At 70.1% G+C, this 17,484-nt stretch overlaps 5 protein-coding genes across 5 annotated transcripts in view; 2 read left to right on the top strand and 3 right to left on the bottom strand.

The window, feature by feature from the left end:
• Positions 1–112: 112 nt before the first annotated feature.
• CHLNCDRAFT_15570 (hypothetical protein) lies at positions 113–616 on the bottom strand (the record flags this gene model as incomplete). The annotated part of the gene is made up of 2 exons (XM_005848103.1): positions 113–175; positions 467–616. Coding segments are annotated over 2 exons (213 nt in total), but the record flags the coding sequence as incomplete, so codon positions are not given.
• Positions 617–1,770: 1,154 nt separating this feature from the next.
• Positions 1,771–3,122, top strand: CHLNCDRAFT_22955 (hypothetical protein; the record flags this gene model as incomplete). The annotated part of the gene is made up of 4 exons (XM_005847941.1): positions 1,771–1,841; positions 2,316–2,431; positions 2,596–2,720; positions 2,946–3,122. The coding sequence occupies 4 exons, from the start codon at positions 1,771–1,773 to the stop codon at positions 3,120–3,122; spliced, it is 489 nt and encodes a 162-aa protein (XP_005848003.1).
• Positions 3,123–3,669: 547 nt separating this feature from the next.
• Positions 3,670–5,161, bottom strand: CHLNCDRAFT_145542 (hypothetical protein; the record flags this gene model as incomplete). Its single annotated transcript, XM_005848104.1, has 4 exons — positions 3,670–3,885; positions 4,030–4,640; positions 4,791–4,863; positions 4,970–5,161. 4 exons carry the CDS (start codon positions 5,159–5,161, stop codon positions 3,670–3,672), a joined length of 1,092 nt encoding a protein of 363 aa, XP_005848166.1.
• Positions 5,162–6,369: 1,208 nt separating this feature from the next.
• CHLNCDRAFT_56149 (hypothetical protein) lies at positions 6,370–13,052 on the top strand (the record flags this gene model as incomplete). Its single annotated transcript, XM_005847942.1, has 12 exons — positions 6,370–6,426; positions 9,200–9,329; positions 9,468–9,619; positions 9,841–9,926; positions 10,139–10,254; positions 10,538–10,671; positions 10,933–11,031; positions 11,275–11,503; positions 11,728–11,787; positions 12,059–12,159; positions 12,350–12,509; positions 12,713–13,052. The coding sequence occupies 12 exons, from the start codon at positions 6,370–6,372 to the stop codon at positions 12,823–12,825; spliced, it is 1,437 nt and encodes a 478-aa protein (XP_005848004.1). The 3' UTR covers positions 12,826–13,052.
• Positions 13,053–16,413: 3,361 nt separating this feature from the next.
• CHLNCDRAFT_145547 (hypothetical protein) overlaps positions 16,414–17,484 on the bottom strand; it is a gene marked incomplete at both ends in the record, with an annotated part of 1,658 nt that continues 587 nt past the window's right edge. Inside the window, 2 exons of the mRNA XM_005848105.1 lie at positions 16,414–17,108; positions 17,283–17,420. Coding sequence (XP_005848167.1) covers positions 16,414–17,108; positions 17,283–17,420 — 833 coding nt within the window. The remainder of the gene's footprint in view (positions 17,109–17,282; positions 17,421–17,484) is intronic.

Below are 17,484 nucleotides of genomic sequence, written 5' to 3' on the forward strand. Positions count from 1 at the left end.
GGTTATGGGAGCGAAAGGGGGAGACGAGGCGGCGACCGGGCTGGTGCAGGGCCGTGGCTACAGGGCCGTGTGCCTTCAAGAGGCGCCGTACTCAGGCACGGGCCCTGATCTCGTTCTTCAGAGGGCGGATGTTGAGCTCTGCCAGTAGCTGCTCATACTTGGGCCGGTCGGTGCGCTGCAGGGCAGGCATGCGTGAGGGGCGGCGGGAGCGTGAGGGGCGGGGCAGCCACCAGCAAACGGCAGGCGCAGTGGCAGCCGGGCATGGGGGGTGAGCAGCCGGCGCGGCTGGCGGCGCGCGGGCATGCGGCCAGCTCCCCACCGCTGCCCTTCCGCATGTCCATCCGGCAGCACAACAGCGCAGCGCAGAATTGCGGGCAGTAGGCAGTCTCAACGCGAAACGCAAAACAGGCAACACTGCTCATCCCTGGCTCGTGCGGCAGCACCAGCAGCGGGCTGCGGCCCCCACCTGCAGGTAAAGCAGCATCTGCTTGCGCTTGCTGAGCACGGTGAGCAGGCCGCGGCGCGTGGAGAAGTCCTTCTTGTGCTCCGCCAGGTGCTCCGTCAGCTGGAGCACGCGGGCAGACAGCCGCGCAATCTGCACCTCCGCGCTGCCGCTGTCGCTGTCGTGGCGCTTGTACTGCGGCACCTTGGACAGGTCGGTGCCCTGGCCGCGGTACCGCGCGCTGCGGCAGCGAGGAAGCAAGGCGGGGGGAGGGCGGAGGCGGGTTGGCATGGGGAACTGCCGGTTCTAAATGCAGCTTCTGCTGGGCTGGTAAACCCGTGCATGGCTGGCAGAATTGCTCCCGTGGTCGAAGGGTTAAACGCATGCATGCAAGCATGCACTGGATTCGGGGCACAGCCAGGCGAGGCAGCGGGCGGGCGGCAAGGGCGGTGGGCGGCGCGGCGGCGGCACCTGACTGCAAAGGCTGCTGCGGGGCGGGCTGCGGGCTGCGGCTTGGCGGTCAGCTTGGCGCCCATGAAGGCTGCAGGGGCAGGCAGGGAGCAGGGGTGAGGCGCGCTGGTGTGGCATGGGCTCCCCGCCCGCTCCCACCAGGCTGCGGGGCAATGTGCGTGCCGGATGGCGCCCTGCCCACAAATGCAGCGTTTCCCACCTGGCCGCATCTGCAGAGCGGCGCCCATGGCCATGCTTGCTGCTGGCGGGGTGTGTTGGGGTGGGAGCGGCTGCGCTGCTGGACCCCGGGCCAGTCTCCCTGTCGTCAGCTGAGCACAGCAAAAATGCGGCGGCAGGCGGGCATGCGTGCGGGCATTCGCCGCGACATCGTGCTGACCCTGGCCTCCAACCCCGCTGAGTGGCACATGCAAGGTGCCCTCCACCCGCCGCAACTCCTGTTGTGTTGGACCAGTCCAGGGAACCCGCAGCGACGCGATGGCAGCGGTGGCAGGCACCATGCAGGCGCCCTGCCTTGCGCAGCAGCGGAGCAGCGTGGTGAGGCGCTGTGCTGGGCTGGGGCGCCTGTGTTGCGAATCAGGCATATGTGCAGGCTCATGAACGGCCCGGTGGCCCCCGCTGCAGGGCAAGAGCTTCTGCGGCAGCAAGCTGGTGCCCGTCCGGCCTCAGCGGGCCGTGGCGCGGCAGCAGGCGGGCATTGTGTGCGCAGGTGAGGGTGCCGAGCGCGGCGCGGTGGCCAATGCGTGGTCCATTGACGGCGACGCAGGCCTGCCGCCGCTCGAGGCGAGGCGGTCTTGCGACAGGCGCTCACCGTCCTCTGGTGCTTGCTGGCTGCAGCGGCTGCGGTGGAGATCAAGAGCATGGGGGCAGACAAGTGGAACGACACTTACTACCCCACCGCCTCTGACGCCGCCAACGTGCACAAGCAGTGGTGAGCCGCCGCCGCCGCCGCCGCTGCGGGCCGACCACCGCGTAGTGCACCGCCGGCCGCGCATGCCGCCGCCTGCTGCGCTGTGCGTGCTGGGCCCGCCTGCGCGGGTGCCGCGTCAGTGCTGCGGGTGCGGGCTGCAGCAGCAGGCGGCAGGCTGGCACGGGATGGTGGCTATGCAGCCATGCAGCTTGTTGGCGGGCTAGCCGGCACCTGCGGGCATGCTGTCGCGAGGGTGGTGTGCACCTCGCCATGCGCGGCAGCAACACACTTGACCTAAACGTTCTGGACAGGAGCCTGCAAAGGGCGGCAGCCATTGACCACAGCCAGGCCGCGGCAGCGCACGGCGCCGCTGCCGCCACCAGCCCGGGCCGGCCTCCATCGGCTCCCCTCCTCCTTCGCTCCCTCCCCTGCCCTCGCCGCGGCCCATATGCTAACCAGCGCCCCATCCCACCCCGTGTACCTCCCTGCCCGCAGGTACATCATCGATGCAGAGGGCCAGACCCTGGGGCGTGTGGCCTCACTGGCCGCCTTCTACATCCGCGGCAAGCACATGCCCAGCTACTCGCCATCCATGAACATGGGCGGCTATGGTGAGCCGGCTGCCCGGCAGCTGCCCGGCAGCTGCGGCCGGACGCGCACGCCAGTCGCCCCGCAGGACCTCCGCTGCCCGACTGCGCCTGCCGCTCCGCTGCCCGCCCAGCGCCTGCCCCGCTCTGCCCGCCCACCCCCCCGGCCCCGCCCTTGCCCCGCGCAGTGGTGATTATCAACGCCGACAAGGTGTCGGTGACGGGGCGCAAGGAGACTGACAAGACGTACTTCCGCCACACCAACGGCCGCCCCGGCGGCTGGCGCGTGGAGACGCTGCGCGACCTGCGGCAAGTGAGTGGCACCGATCTGCTTGCCGTCTGGGCCCCGATCCATTCTCGGGAGGTGCCAGGCGCACGAGGGATGCCTGTCCGCGAAGCGTGCAGCCCAGCATAGCGCGCCAGCCCGTCCACTTCCTCCTCCACCACACCACTCCAATGCCGCCTCCTGCCGCTCACTACGCGCCTCCCTCGCCTCCCCTGCCCTGCCCTGCCCTGCCATGCCCTGCCCTCCCCGCAGCGCCTGCCCGAGCGCATTCTGGAGAAGTGTGTGAAGGGGATGCTGCCCAAGGGGCGCATCGCCAGCCCGCTGTTCAACCACCTCAAGGTGTACAAGGGCACGGCGCACCCTCATGAGGCGCAGCGCCCGCTGGACATCACCTCCCGCATCAGCAAGAAGGCCTCGGAGGCGCTCTGAGCGGGGCCGGCGGCTCGGCCCGCCCCCGAGGCGCGCCCGCCGGCGGCCTTCGCTTTGCAGTTTTCCCTTTGCTAAATGCTCTCTGCAAGGTTCCAGCACTTACACTTCGTTTGTAACAAAATTGGAGGAGGCGGGGGGGCAGGCGTTTGTTGTTGGCTGGGGTACAGAGGTGCGGCGAAAACGGGGACAAACAAAGTGGGCTGGAGGCGAATGAAACATCGACGGGAACAGGATTGGGGTGGGCTGGAAAAAGAAGAGAGAACAAGAGAGAAGAAAGGACATTCAGAACATGTTGTGGGGGCCGGTAGCGCTGGCCGGCAGGCTGAACCAAAAATAAAAGACGTTCAGAGGAAGGAATGGGGAATGCGTTCGATTATTGGGGACCTGAGAGAAACGCGGCATTGCTGTTGCTTTTACTGTTGTTTGTTGTGATTGGATCCGAGAGTGGCGTGCATGCAATGAAAAGGAGGGCGACAAAACACACACGAAATAAAGCAAATGACGGCCGTCCGGCATTGGCGGTGGGGAGCAGACCCCAGGGGGGAGGTCAGGGGGTGTCGCCGCCAAAGCGCTGTGCATCGTTGCGGGCCACCGCCTGCCGCACCGCGGCGTCGGCGGCCTGCATGCGTGCCAGCCAGTCGCCGCTGCCGCCGGCGCCGCCGGCGGCTGCGCGGGGCCGCGGCGCGGGCTGCTGGCGCCTGAGGGCGGAGTCCCCCCGGGCGATGGCGGCGCGCATGCGATCGTCCTCTGGGTTGGCAGGTGCCTGCGAAGGCAGGGAGGGGAGGGAGCAGGGGAGCAGCGTGAGGGTCCCGACATCTTACGAGGCGGCGGGCGGTGGGAAGAGCGGGGTCAGGGGCGGCGCGACGGCTCAGACAGTGTTACCGTGCGCTGGAGGCATCAAACACACCTGGTAGGAAGGCAGAGGCGGCTGCTCGGCCTGCGGCGCCGCCGCCGGCGCCGCGCCCTCGCCGCTGCTCAGCAGCACCAGCTGGCCTGTGCCGTCTGGATTGAGGAGCAGGGCGGGGCCGCCGGCGGGGCTGGCCAGGCCGGCGGGACCCGGAAGCGGAGCCACGGGCGCCTCGCCGCCGCCGCCGCCGCTGCTGCTGCCGTACCGGGGGCGCTCCTGTGTGAGCACCATGCCTACCAGCGGGCAGCCCAGCTGCCGGCTGGCGCCTGCCGCCGCCTCTGCCAGCGTGCTGAGGCTGGCTGGCAGCAGCAGCACCATGCACGGGGCCTGAGAGGGGTCCAACGGCGCGGCGCCCTTGGCGCTGCCGCCGAAGAAGCTGCTGCCGGCGGCCAGCCGCAGCGGGGCCGCCGCCGCCGCCGCCTGCCTCTGCTGCTGCTGCGGGCAGACCGAGGAGGCTCGGGTGGAGGGCTCGGCGCGCCGCCCGCTGCGCGCGCGGCTGCCCGCCTGCTTGCTGTCGCCGCTGGGCAGGTAGACCTGGAGCGCGTCCGCCTGGCAGTAAGGGCACCGCGCGCCGGCGCTGTCTGCGACGATGTTGATGAAGCACTCGGTGCCTGCAGGCCAGCGGCGGGGCAAGGAGCGGGCACGGCATGAGGGGGAGGGAGCAGTCCAGGCAGCGGCGCAGGGCGTTCGGGGGCCTGGGGTGGCAGGGCGGCGCGAGCGGCGGCCGCGAGCACGGCGGGCAGCACAGCGCGGCTGCTCACATATGTCTTGGTGGCAGCAGGCGGTGTGGTTCAGCTTGCCGTAGCCCTCCATGCACACGGGGCACTCGCAGCCCTGCAGGGGAGGGGGGTATGCGGGGGGTGAGCCGCGAGGACAGGCAGACGTTCGGCGGCCGGTACGCGAGCGGCGGGCGGGGGGCGCAAAGCGGGAGAATGCGCACCTGGCCGTCGGCGATGGGCTGCCAGCAGGGAGCCAGGAGGTCGGTTTTGATGAGCTTTTTGACGCGTTTGAGCTCGCAGGAGCGCCGCGCGGTCTCAGAGCGCGGAACCAGGCCGCCGCTGCCAGCGCGCGTGAGGGAGCTTGGGGGCGCCTCCTCCTGCTGGTGGTGGGCCTTGGAGGCGTTGTGGCCCATGGTGGAGGTCGGTGGCGGGAGAGGAGCTGTGGTGGTGAGGCGGTGGGTGCGCCGGAGAGGAGGTGCGTTTGTGTGAAGCTGGTGGGATTGGGGAGCTAACACTGAACTTCAGGGGATTGAACGAAGGCCTTTGGAGCCCAATTCATGCTCATGAGGCTCCTGCTGCGGCTGCACCGATCTGCTGCTGCATCAGCTGCGACCCAAGGGAATCGATGGGGGGGGCGTAGTTTGGGGCCCATCGGCTTCCCTGATCAATAGCCCAATTGGTGGCAGGCTCCGGCACCCATGTGAGCCCTCCCCACTGTGCGCGCCGACATGAGCACCCTCACATGTGTCAATACGTCCCTCCTTCCGTACCCAGTTCTCCCTCACAGTTATCTCGTGCCGATTCTCCCGGAGTCTCCTGGAGTCTCTAAGCACCATAGAATGCGCTTAGAGGGCACCAGGCAGAAAGCGGGCATGACCGGAGGTGGTGCAAGGGAGGGGGGGCACAAGGCGCTGCTGGCGGCCGCCACCGGCTCCGCTCCTTCCCTGGGAGGCACTCAGGGGCCACCACGCAGCCCTCCCACCTCACAGCACAGCCCAGCACGCCCTGCGCCACCTGCCCCTGTGCCCCAAGAGCACATGCGCGGCGTTACAGGGCCGCCCCGCCGGCCCTACGGCCGCACCGACGGGCCAAGAGCGCTCAAAAGAGGCACACGCAGGCGGCCGCGGTGAGCGCCGCCGTCAGGCTGGCCGACGCCGCGTTGACGCCGTTGTTGTCCAGCAGGGGCCAGCCGCTGATGGGGCTGACTTCCGGGCCGGGGCGCCCCGTCAGCTTACCGCTGGCACGATTGTAGCCTGTGAACTGGACGGTGGCGCCCAGCAGCGAGTCGATGAGCGACCCGGCGCCGCCGGCCAGCAGGCCCGCCGCCAGCAGGCGCCACCACTGCGCCGCCGCTGCGCCGCCGCCGGCGGTGGAGCTGCGGCGGCCAGGGAGGGGGAGGGCAGGCGTCGGTGTGGGAAGGCAGAGAGGGGCGGTTGAGTGGGGCTCTGCCAGGGCGCCAGCAGGCGACCCACGTATCCCGCCCTGCTGCGACCTGCGTGCCCCGTGCCACCCAGCCCCTCCCGCGGGCCTCCTCGCCACTCCTGCCGCCACTCGTTCTGCCACTCCCTGCCATCCACCCGCACCTCACCTGCCCAGGGTGGCCAGCAGGAAGGTGAGTCCCATGGCCAAGCCTCCCGCCAGGCTGGCCGCCAGCCCGGCCAGCGTCACGCCCCCGTTGGTGCCCTTGCGCACCGGGCGCAGTGTGGTGATCAGGCGAGGCTCCTCGGGGCTGCACCCAGGCAGGCGGGCAAGGCGCCCCGGTGGGCCGCGGCAGCGGCAGCGGGCGCTAGGCGCGAGCGGCCTCGGCAGGGCGCACAACTCCGCCCCACCAGCGGCCACCAACAGCATGCGTTGAGTGCTGCTCCCGTGCCCGCCGCCCTCCCAGCCCTGCGCCCACCTCAGCTGCCCCAGCTCAGAGGCCCAGGTGTCGCCGCAGCAGCAGGCATAGTAGCCCAGGAAGGCGGCATTGAGGGCGGTGAGGAGGCGGGTGGCGCCGCCCGGCGCCGCCTGGCCGAGCGCCAGGTCGGCGCCGCCGCTGTGCCACGCCGCCGCCAGCGCCAGCCCCGTGGGCACCAGCGCGTTGCAGAACACCTGAGGGCAGCAGGGGGCAGGAGCCGGGGCTTCACGGTCGGCGCAGGTCACACCAACAACAGCAGCTGCAGCGGCAGCAGCAGCGTGCGGCAGGCGTGCTGCTGGGCAGCAGGTCGCGCGATAGCGCCGTGAGCCTCCTTGCCGCCCCCCACCTGCCGCCAGTCGCGCTGCCCGCCCTTCTTGTGCTCCTCATCCACGTCTTTGAGCTCCTCCCCCAGCTGCAGGCAAGGGGGTGGGGTGGGAAAGGAGGGCGAGGCAGGACTCCGCGTGAGTGCAGGCATGGGTGCATGAGAGCGGGCTCTTGGTGCGAAGGCTGCCTGCCTGCCTGGCTGCTGAGCGAGATGGACACACAAGGCACGGCAGCAACCAGCGGCAGCGGCAGCGGCAGCGGAACAGCGGCGTGCGGAACAGCGGCGGCGGGCGGCGGCACCTGGGTGAGCTTGCTGGAAGCAAAGAAGAAAATCAGCAGCAGCATGCCGCTGCGGAAGCTGGCGGCCAGGGTGCCCCACCCCACGAGCGCCGCCGCCACGGCGCCGGAGGCCGACAGCGAGGAGCGGCGCCAGCCGTAGGCCGCCACGCCCAGCCCCACCGCAGCGCTGCCCAGCAGCCGCGCGGCGGGACCCAGGGAGTGCATGGCGGCGCAGGCGGCGGCGAGGGCGGCCAGCTGGGCAGCGGGGCGCAGCGCGCCCAGCGTGCGCTCCCAGGCGCTGGGCAGCCGCGCCGAGGGCAGCGTGTGCAGCACCTGCGGGCGGCCACGGTGAAAGGGAGGGGGGGGAGAGGTTGCAAGCAGGCAGGCAGGCAGGCGGGCAGGCGTGCGGCTGCGTCGTTCCAAGCGCTGCACAACACGACAACACGCCTTGACGGCCGGAGCATAGCTGAGGGCGCGGCGGGTCTCCAGCGGAATAGGTGGAAAGTCCAGCCGCAGGGAGGCGCCACACCGGCGCCAGGCCGACGCCAGCCGGTGCCGCCGCCGCCTGCGGGCCTTACCTGCACATTCTGCTCAGCCTGCGCCAGTGCCGCCTGCACCTTCATCAGCGCCTCTTCCACCTTGGGATCCATGCCCTCGTCTGGGAGCCCCACCCTATCCACCCGCTCATACCGCACATCAATGGGCGGCGCCGCCTCCTCAAAACCGCCGCTGCCACCGCCCGCCGCCGGCGCCGCAGCGCCGGGAGCGGCGGCAGGGCAGGGCCGGTGCGAGAGCTGGCGGCGAGGCGGGTCTGGACGTGGGCGCCTGCTCAGGAAGGGGCTGGATGCTGTCCTGCTGCAGCGCCTGGGAATGCGCTGCAAAGTGTGGGGACAACGAGCAGAAGCTGCGTCGTTATCCCAAGCGCAGGCCGACGGGGTGGCGCCCGTCACCGCTGCTGAAAGTGGGCGCCCCCGGCATCGCCGGTCTCACCGCCCCGACAGCAGCGAGTGTCCCCTGCGTCGCTCCAAGCGTTGCTGGGGCCATAGCGAGCGCTGACAACCGGCAGAGTTGTCGGGTCGCTGCCACGGCTCTGGATGGTCCTTGGGCACTTCGAGGATGGATTGTGCAGTTCACAGGGAGCAGCGATCGCTGGCGATCGTTGGTGTTGTCTTCATCGCCAACTCTGCCGAGCTGGCAACCTGAGGAAGTTCATGCAGCGGTTCCACTTGCAGCCAAATTTGCAGATCGCGATCGGCAGACTGCGATCTTCAACTTGCCGGCGGCCCAGGCGCACTGCGCCTGCGCATAACAACTCCAAGCCGCTGTGGACGCAATAAAATGCAGTGCTGCGCTGGTTTGACTGCCCTGAGGCCGCTGGCACCACGCAGCACGGCGGCGCGACCAGCGGCAGCAGCCCAGGCGCCATGCAGGGCAATGGGCAGGTGGGGCTTTGCGACCTGACTGGAGAAGAGGGCATTTGCGGCCCTCAGCCCGCCTGTGCAATGCCTGAAATGGAGATGTGCATGCATGTGTGCCGCGCTGCAGGGATGCCCTGGCCCCACTGCGGCAACAGGGCCCGCTGCGGCGGCGCCCCAGCCGCCCTGCCCCGCCTGCCGCTGTGCCAGTCGTGGCGGCAGCCTCTGCGGCAGCCATCCCGGCCACCCCGCCCGTGCCGTCCTGGCCGGTGAGCAGCGCGGAAAGATGCAGGGGCCGCGCTCTGTCCTGCCCATGCAAGCTGCATGATCCGCGGGGGGGCAATCTCCTCCCACATCGCTCAGCGGACAGGGCTGTCTCACCACTGGCCTTGCATGGGCCCTGCCACACTGCAACCCGCTCAACTGCCACCATGGCAGTTGCTTCAACACATCTGACGACCAGCACCAGTCCAACTCCCGCCCGCCCGTTTGCCCTGACACACATCACTCCCACCACCCCGCCCCCTCTGGTGCAGGGCGCCAAGCCGGTGCCGTTCCTGGCCGCGGTAGGGCTGGGCCTGGCGCTGCGCTTCCTGGTGCCCATCCCGGCAGGAATCACGGTACAGGCCTGGACCCTGCTGTCCATCTTTGTCAGTACCATAGCAGGTGGGTAGGGCTGCCGGCTGGCCGAGCTGGTCTGGCCACGGTTTGGCCTGGTCGGTGATGGGCGCCTGCTCCACGCCAGCCGCACATCGCCACCTCTACCGCACGCACGCGTGCCCACACACACACACACACACGCAGGCCTGGTTCTGGAGCCGCTGCCCGTGGGCGCCTGGGCCTTCCTGTCCGTCTCCACCGCCATCGCCACCAAGACCCTCACCTTCCCCGCCGCCTTCTGCGCGTTCACAAATGATGTCATCTGGCTCATCGTGGTCTCCTTCTTCTTCGCCAGGGTGGGCCTGGGAGGGGGCTGTGCACGTGTGTGTGTGTGGGTGGGTGGGGGAGGGGGGGGCAGCGGTAAGCATGTGTGTGTGTTGGCGGCGGCGGTGGTATTGGGGTGCGTGAGCGAAGGATGCGTGGTGGGTGTGGGGCATTGGTTGCATCGGCGCCCACCCGCTCCTCCCCTCCTGCCCAGCCGCCTGCTCCACGCCCGGCCCTGCCTGCTGCCCTGCAGGGCTTTGAGAAGACGGGCCTGGGACAGCGGGTGGCCACCCTGTTTGTGAAGCTGTTTGGCAAGAGCACGCTGGGGCTGGCGTACGGGTGGGTGGGCGGGCGGTGGGTATTCTGGTGCTTGCGCCCGGGTCGCTGGCAAGTCCCTGCCAGCCCCGCAGCGCGCTGCACACGCAGCGTGTCGGGCCGGCTGCGGTGCCGCGAGGCAATGCTGGGTCCCCTCGCCCGCCGCCGGCGCCCGCCACGCCGCGCATCTGTGCACGCCGGGCACGATTGGCCCTCCTGCTGCCCACCCCCCGCAGGCTGTCCGTGGCCGAGGCACTGATTGCTCCCGCCATGCCCTCCACCACCGCCCGCGCCGGCGGCATCTTCATGCCCATCATCAACTCCCTCTCCCTCAGCGCCGGCAGCAAGCCAAGTGAGTGGCGTGCGGCGCAGGGCTGGGAAGGGCGGGGCGGCCAACTGAGTACGCACCCCGCATGTGTGCCGTGCATCCCGCCCGTGGGGCTGGGCAGCTCCCAGCCCACTCCCATCTCTGGCTGTGCCCCACCTCCCTCCCGGCCTCCCTCCCGGGGCGCCTTGACTGGGGAAGCTGTGCCTGGGGAGGTCCCTCCCCAAGCAACACCTGTACCTGTACACCTTCCCTTTAGCTTCACCTTACCTTTACCCTCCCTGCCTCCGTTTTCTTTCCTCCCCTGCAGACGACCCGTCCCGCAAGAAGCTGGGCGCCTTCCTGGTGCAGTCGCAGCTGCAGGGCTCCGTCAACTCCTCCGCCATGTTCCTCACCGCCGCCGCGCAGAACCTGCTGTGCATGAAGCTGGCCGCGGAGATGGGGGTGGCGGTGCCCAACGCGTGGGTCACCTGGGTCAAGGCGAGTGGCTCGCCGGCGGGGCGCCCGCTGGCCTGCTGTTGCCGCGACAGCCGGGCTGGGATGGACCTGGGCTCAGCTGCCCGCGCGGCACCGTGGCCTGCTGGGCCCTGCCAGGATTACTTGTGAGGAAGCCTGGGGGCTGAGGGCTTGGCACTTACCCCTCCGCCTGCCCGCCTGCGCTCACACCTTCCCCTGCCTGTGCTTGCTTCCTCGTCCTTTCTTCAGGCCTCCATCGTGCCCGCGCTGTGCGGCCTGCTGCTCACCCCGCTGCTCATGTACAAGCTCTTCCCCCCCGAGATCAAGGACACGCCAGAGGCGCCTAAGGTGCGTGGCGCCGCCGGAACCGCCGCCGTACCGCTGCTGGCACCGCCGTGCTGCTGGGCTGGATGCACCGCTCGCCGCCGCTCCTGATCACCTGTCTCTCCTTCTCTCTCTCACACACACACGCACACGCACGCACAGACACCACCACCACCATTCGACCACCGCCGGTCCTGCTAACAGCACACACACACACACGGCAACACCCTCCTCCCCCCGCCTTCTCCCCCTGCCCCCGCCCCGCAGCTTGCCGACGAGCGGCTGGTGGCGATGGGCCCCATGTCTCGGGACGAGCGCATCATGCTGGGGACCATGGCGGCAGCGGTGTGCCTGTGGGTGGCCGGCGACATGCTGGGCATCTCCGCCGTCACCACCGCCATGCTGGGCCTGTGCGTGCTGCTGGGCAGCGGCGTGCTGCAGTGGCGCGAGTGCCTGGCCTACCCCGCGGCCTGGGACACGCTCTTCTGGTTTGCCGGTGAGGTGGCTGGGTGGCTGGATAGGGTGGATGGATGCGGGGCTGGGCTTGGCTGCGGGCCTGCAGGGGCGGGACCTGCGGGACAGTACTGGCAGCAGAGGCACGGCAGGGGCATGGCGAGCGGACGGCCCATGCCACCTCCAACCGGGCATGGGTAGGGCGGCGCCAGGCGGGGGTGCCCGTTGCGGGTATACCGACCCTCTCTAACTTTGTGCCCCCTGCAGTGCTGGTGGGCATGTCTGGGCAGCTCAACAACCTGGGAGTGATCACCCACTTTGCCAGCCGTGAGTTTGTCGGCCCGCTGCCTGCGTGTTGCTGCCAGCCAGCCTGCTCAGCTGCTCCCCAATACCTTGCCGCCAGCCTGTCTGCCAGCTTTTGGCCATCCAGCGCGGGTGGTCGGAGCTGCAGCTTGCCGCCACAGTGGCCGCCACTCTGCCCCCAACCTGTGCCGACAGCGTGCCGCCCGCCTGCCGAGCTCGTGTTGTGTGTGTGACGTCACGTGTTATCGTCCTGCCCACTCCCCGCTCCTTTCCACCCGCTCCTTTCCGCCCGCAGAGGTGGGCAACCAGCTGGTGGCCGCCAACCTGGGCTGGCCCGCCGTGTTTGGCCTGCTCAACGTGGCCTACTACGCGCTCCACTACATGTTTGCGTCCCAGGTGGGCCCCTGGCCCTTTTGCCTGGGCTTGTTTTTGTAGTAGTTGAGTTTGAGATGCGGGGACACATCAGTGTGTTGGCGGCCGCTCCTCGCCAGCACCTCGCACCGCACAGCCTCCCCTGCCGCGCCTGCCCCCCAACGCCGCCGCGCCTGCCCCGCCGCGCCCCATGCCTGCGCCGCCGCCCCCGCAGACGGCGCACGTGGGCGCCCTGTACTCGGCCTTTTTGGCGATGATGCTGGCCACAGGCGTGCCGCCCGTCATCGCCGCCCTGTCCCTGGGCTTCATGAGCAACCTCTTTGGCTCCATCACACACTTCGGCTCCGGCCAGGCGGCAGTCTACTACGGCGCAGGTGGGCGGGCAGGGCGGGCAGGGCGGGAGGGTGCCAGGGGCGCTGGGGCTGGGCCGGCTGGCAGGCTGGGGTGGAGGTGTGCTGCGGCTGGGAGCGGCCAGCATGGTGGGGAACGTGGGGAAGCGGGGCCGCATCTGTGGCGGGGCATGCCTGCATACCGACACTCCACGCTGCCTGTCGGCACACACCCACACCCGCTGCAGGCTACCTGACTCTGAAGGAGGTGTTCAGCTACGGCGCCCTGATGAGCGTGGTTAACCTCACTCTGTGGGGCGTGGTGGGCGGCGCGTGGTGGAAAGTGCTGGGCCTCTTCTGATGCGGCCCCACAGGCCGGCTTGGTAGCCCTCCACTCGCCCGCACACAGCAGGCGGTGGCGGGTGATGCCTCCCGACCGCGTGCGGCGGCCTCCCGCTGCCAACCAACCAACACTGCAATGCCTCTGCTTCCTTGTCCCTGCCCCCTGCCTCTGTCCTGCTCTTCGTTGCTGCCTGAGCTGCATTGGCCCGGCTAGCTCGCCACGTGCTCTGTGACCGTCACACATCCAGAGGCCTGGCTGATGGGAGGGCGCAGCGCGACGGAGCTGGATGCACCGCTTGGCCCCAGGTGTGCCATGGACGTCCCTGGTGGGCAAGCCCACGCCTCCCTGGGAGCGGTGGCAGCAAGGGCTGGAGCAGCTTGCACGCATGGATGAGCAGCAGGAGGCCATGAGCAGGCAGGTGCAGCTGCTTGAAGCTCAGCTGCAGCCGCTGCAGCAGCGGACCCTCCAGCTGTGGCGGCGGGAGGAGCGTCTGGAGCGTATGCGCCGCCAGATCGAGCGCCAGCTGCGGGCAGCCGGCGCCGCCAACAACGCGAGTTCCGGCACTGAGGAGGCAGGCAGCGAAGATGACGAGGAGGAGGATCCTGACTATTGCGACTGGATGCGCTGCAAGTGGATGCTCGACGGCAGCCTCACGCTGGCAGACTGCTGCGACCGCCTCCGGTGGGCACCCCATTGGGGGGTGCGGGGGCTGCCAAGGGCGCAGAGGCTGGGTGCCAGCATCGGCAGATGCATGCCCGCATGTCCCTGCGACCGCCTGCATCTGCCAGGGGCCTGGGGCCAGGTGCATCCACGGGTACCACAGTCGGGCGCCTGGGTGACCGCCTGGCGCACCATGCTTTACGCAGGGAGGAGATTGCGTGGTTGGAAGGGCTGGAGCGTGCTGGGTGGACCCTGCCTGAAGGCATGGGCAATGCCTACGGCATGCTGGCACGCGAGCGGCCGCCGGTTGTGCCGCCCAGCCCCGATGCCGTGCCGCAGCTGCAGCGGCGCCTGCGGCGCGTCGAGCGGGTGCTGCAGCGGGTGTGCGCGCAGCGCGCGGCACTGGATGCGCGGCGGGCCCCTCTGCAGCAGCTGGCGAGGTGGGTTGGGAGCGAGTCCACCCACCTGGCATACGAGCGCTGGTGCCTGGAGCAACGGATGTCCGCTGGCATCCCCGCGGCGGCGGTGGAGGAGGAGGATGCCGACGGCCTGCCTGACCCAGACGTCGAGAGACCCTTCTATGCAAAGGGCATGCTCGACGGCTGCAGCACGCTGGAGGAGTGCCGGGATCACCTGAGGTGTGCACTGATGGCCTGGTGCTGTGCTGTCGGTGCCTGGCAGGCACAGCCTGGCGGGGTCGGCGGCTGAGCTGGAGGAGCACAAGCGTCCGTGAGGCTGGTTCTGCGTGCCGCGCAAGGCGCCATGCCTGTGCCTGCTGCCTGGCCTGTAGGCAGCAGATTGCTGAGATCGAGCAGCTGGCGGCGGACGGGTGGGAGCTGATTGCCAAGGTGATAGACGGCATGGGGGAGCTGCGGCGGGAGCGGCCTGCGCCGTTCCCGCCCACTAACGGCGCCAGCTGAGAGGCCGGCAGCCGTGGTGGCCGATGCGCGGCCTCCCGTCAGGCGTCAGGCGAGCCGCCGCGCCGCCGCCAAACACAGGCCACACCCCTCTGCCCTGGCACCGCACGGCGCTGCTTGGGTTCTGGCAGAGCATGTGCGGGTTTGTTACAAGGCGTCACCACAATGAATCAGGACTCAAGGCTCTGCTGGTGCACTCGCACCGCAGCACCGCGCTACGCGGCGCCACGGGGCGGGGCATCGGGCGCCAGCAGCACGCTGACGTTCCACAGCATGCCCGCCAGCGCCCAGGCGGACAGCAGGTAGGGCTGGGGGCCCCAGCCGCCCTGGGGGCGCAGCCGCTCCACGCCGGCGTACAGCGCCGCCTGCCAGCCGCGCTCTGGGGGCAGGCCCACCGCCGCCCGCTCCTTCTGGTGCGCCTCAAACAGGGCGGCCTCGCTGAAGGCGTGCCAGGTGGCAGGGATGGCAAAGCCCAGGCTGAGCTGGAGGTAGAGCAGCAGGTGGCCGCACTGGGCGTGGCCGCGCGGCGTGGCGGCGTGCGCCGCGGGCGGCGCCAGCACGCCGCGCAGCCACTCCAGCGCCCCGAGCAGCCCGCCGGTCAGCTCCTGGGCCGCCGGGTGCGCCAGCGCCGCGCCGCTGCACACGTGCTGGTTGTGGGGCGCCATGAGAAGGATGGCGGCCAGGTGGGCGGGGGCGGCCAGCCTGCGGCGCGGGGGGTGGCAGGGGGGTGGCGGCATCGGCGTCGCTGCGCCCGGGTCGACCCTTGCAGGCCACAGCTCGTACCCCTGGTGCCCAGCATAGCATGGGCCTGCCTGCCTGCCTGCCTGCCATACCCAATGGGGCAGGGCATGCATCACCCCCCACCCGCGGCTGGCAAGGCGCGGCAGGGCTCACAGGAGCCTGACGGGGCGTGCCACCCACAGGCTGACCAGGTGCGGCACAAAGCTGATGAGCAGGAGCAGCGCGGTGTGCTGGGCCGCCGCCAGCGCCGCCCCGGCCGCCGCCAGGCCGCCCGCGGCGGCGGCGGCGTGGGAGATGGCGGCTGCGGGCGGGGTGATGGTGTCTAGCCAGGCCTTGCACACCCGGCCGCCCTGCCCGCCGCCAAACGCGTTTGTGATGAAGAGCAGCGCCACCAGCGGCTCCCGGTAGCGGGCATAGGAGCCGCCGCCGGGGGCGCCGCGGCACGCGCGCCGCCACGCCGCGTTGGCCACGCAGCTGAGCAGCGTGACGGCCAGCCAGCGGTGGAAGGAGGCGGGCAGCAGGGGGCCCACGCGGTACAACAGCGTGCCGCCAATCGCCTGCAGGGCGGGACGGCGCGGGGCAGGGCAGCGCGGGAAGGGTGAACGTGTGCGCTGGTGGGCACACTTGGCCATGTGGTCTGCTGCCAGAGTGAGCTGCCAGCCTGTTCTGCCCATCCCAAAATACGCTGGCCCGCGGCGGGGCCGCCGCCGCTGCCGCGCATGCCGCCGCCGCCTGTCATTGCGCGGGCCCCGCTGCCAGGCGCGCACCAGCGATAGCAGGTCCATCCGCCCACATATTGAGGCACGCATCAGGTTCAGCCGCGTAGCGAACGGCATTGAGGGGTGACCCATCAGGTGTTGGGCAGGGGCTGGGGAACCACTCAAGGAGCTCATTCTGGTCCGCTATGCAAAGGCAGGTTGCAGGATGCTTTGCAGGAGGCTGGGCGTGTGTGTACTAAACACCGCCAAGGGGCACACCCGGCCTCTTAGCAGGCTGCTGCACTCCTTTGATGCACAGGTGGGAGCATACCCGCTGCGGGGACGCTTCCCATTCGTCACAGAAGCCCCAGGAGGCGGGGGCAGGGGGAGGGCGGCGGCAGCGGGCACTTGAGTCCCTCCCGCCGCCTGAACCTTGCGGCAGCACGTTGCTGTTCAGCCCTATTCCATCATGTGTGCATGTTTGTTACACACAGAACCAGAACCACAGCATGCATATACACGCGGCAGGTCATCAAAATCTGTACACACTCCACACAGAGCCTATCACGGCGCCGCCTGGAGCCGCCCCGTCACCTGCGCCCCGCCCCCGCAGCGGCGGCAGCCGACGCCGACAACACGCCGCTGCTGCTGCGGCTGCTGGCGCTCAGCGGCGTCAGGGGCAGCGGCAGGGGCAGCGGCGACGGCGTGGCTGGCTGCACCCCCAAGCTGTGCGGCGGCGAGTCGAGCAGCTCTGCTGGCAGGTGCGGCAGGTCGCCACCCTCTGCAGCACCCCCCTCCTCCTCCACCGCCTCCTTGTGCGCTGTGTCCAGCGGGCGCGGCATCGCTGCTGCTGCTGCTGCTGCTGCTGCTGCTGCTCCTCGTGCTGCCGCCGCGTCTGCATGCGGCGCCGCTGCCTCCCCAGCCTGGCTGCTGGACTGCTGCGCCGCCGGTGGGCGCCACTCTGGAGCCGACACTTGCAACGTGGTGCGCCCGGCGGCCTTACCCGAGTTTGCCGCTAGCGCTGGCGCTGGCGCTGCCACTGCCGCTGCCGCTGCCGCTACCGCCGCCGCTGCCGCCGCCGCCGTCCCTGCTCCGTCTGGTGGCTGCGGCTGCCTGCGTGCTTCGGGAGGCGGTGCCGCCTTACAGAACTGGACCACCAGCTTGTCGGGACCAGACAGCTCCGGCGCGGAGCGACCGTTCAGCGCCGCCACCGCCGCCTCGGCCGCCTCGGCCTCCTCAAACTCCACAAAGCCGTAGGTCCTGTCGCCCTTCACGCACACCTTGACTGCAGGCGGGCGGGGCGGCGCAAGGCTGCCAGAAGGTTGGGGCGGGGTGCGGCTTGCCGGCAGGCGGGCAGGCAGGAGAGGAGATGATGTGTGGCGGTCCTCCAGGCAGCTGCCTGGTCACACGATGATGATGATGCGCCGCACCCCCTCACACACCGCACGTCCCCGCACACCTGACTCTACCACCCCGTACTCGCTCGCAGCATCCGACAGCTGGCGCCTAGTGACGCCCGGTGCCAGCTTCCCAAAGTAGAGGCGCCGCGTGGGGAGCGGCTCTGGCGGCCCCTGGCTTGGCGACAGCTCTGCCAGCCCTGCAAACGAGGCCGAGGCAGGAGGAGGCTGGGCAGGGGCACCCTGGAGCCAGCAGCAGCAGGT

Source organism: Chlorella variabilis (assembly GCF_000147415.1).
Source record: "Chlorella variabilis unplaced genomic scaffold CHLNCscaffold_9, whole genome shotgun sequence".
NCBI lineage: Eukaryota > Viridiplantae > Chlorophyta > Trebouxiophyceae > Chlorellales > Chlorellaceae > Chlorella > Chlorella variabilis.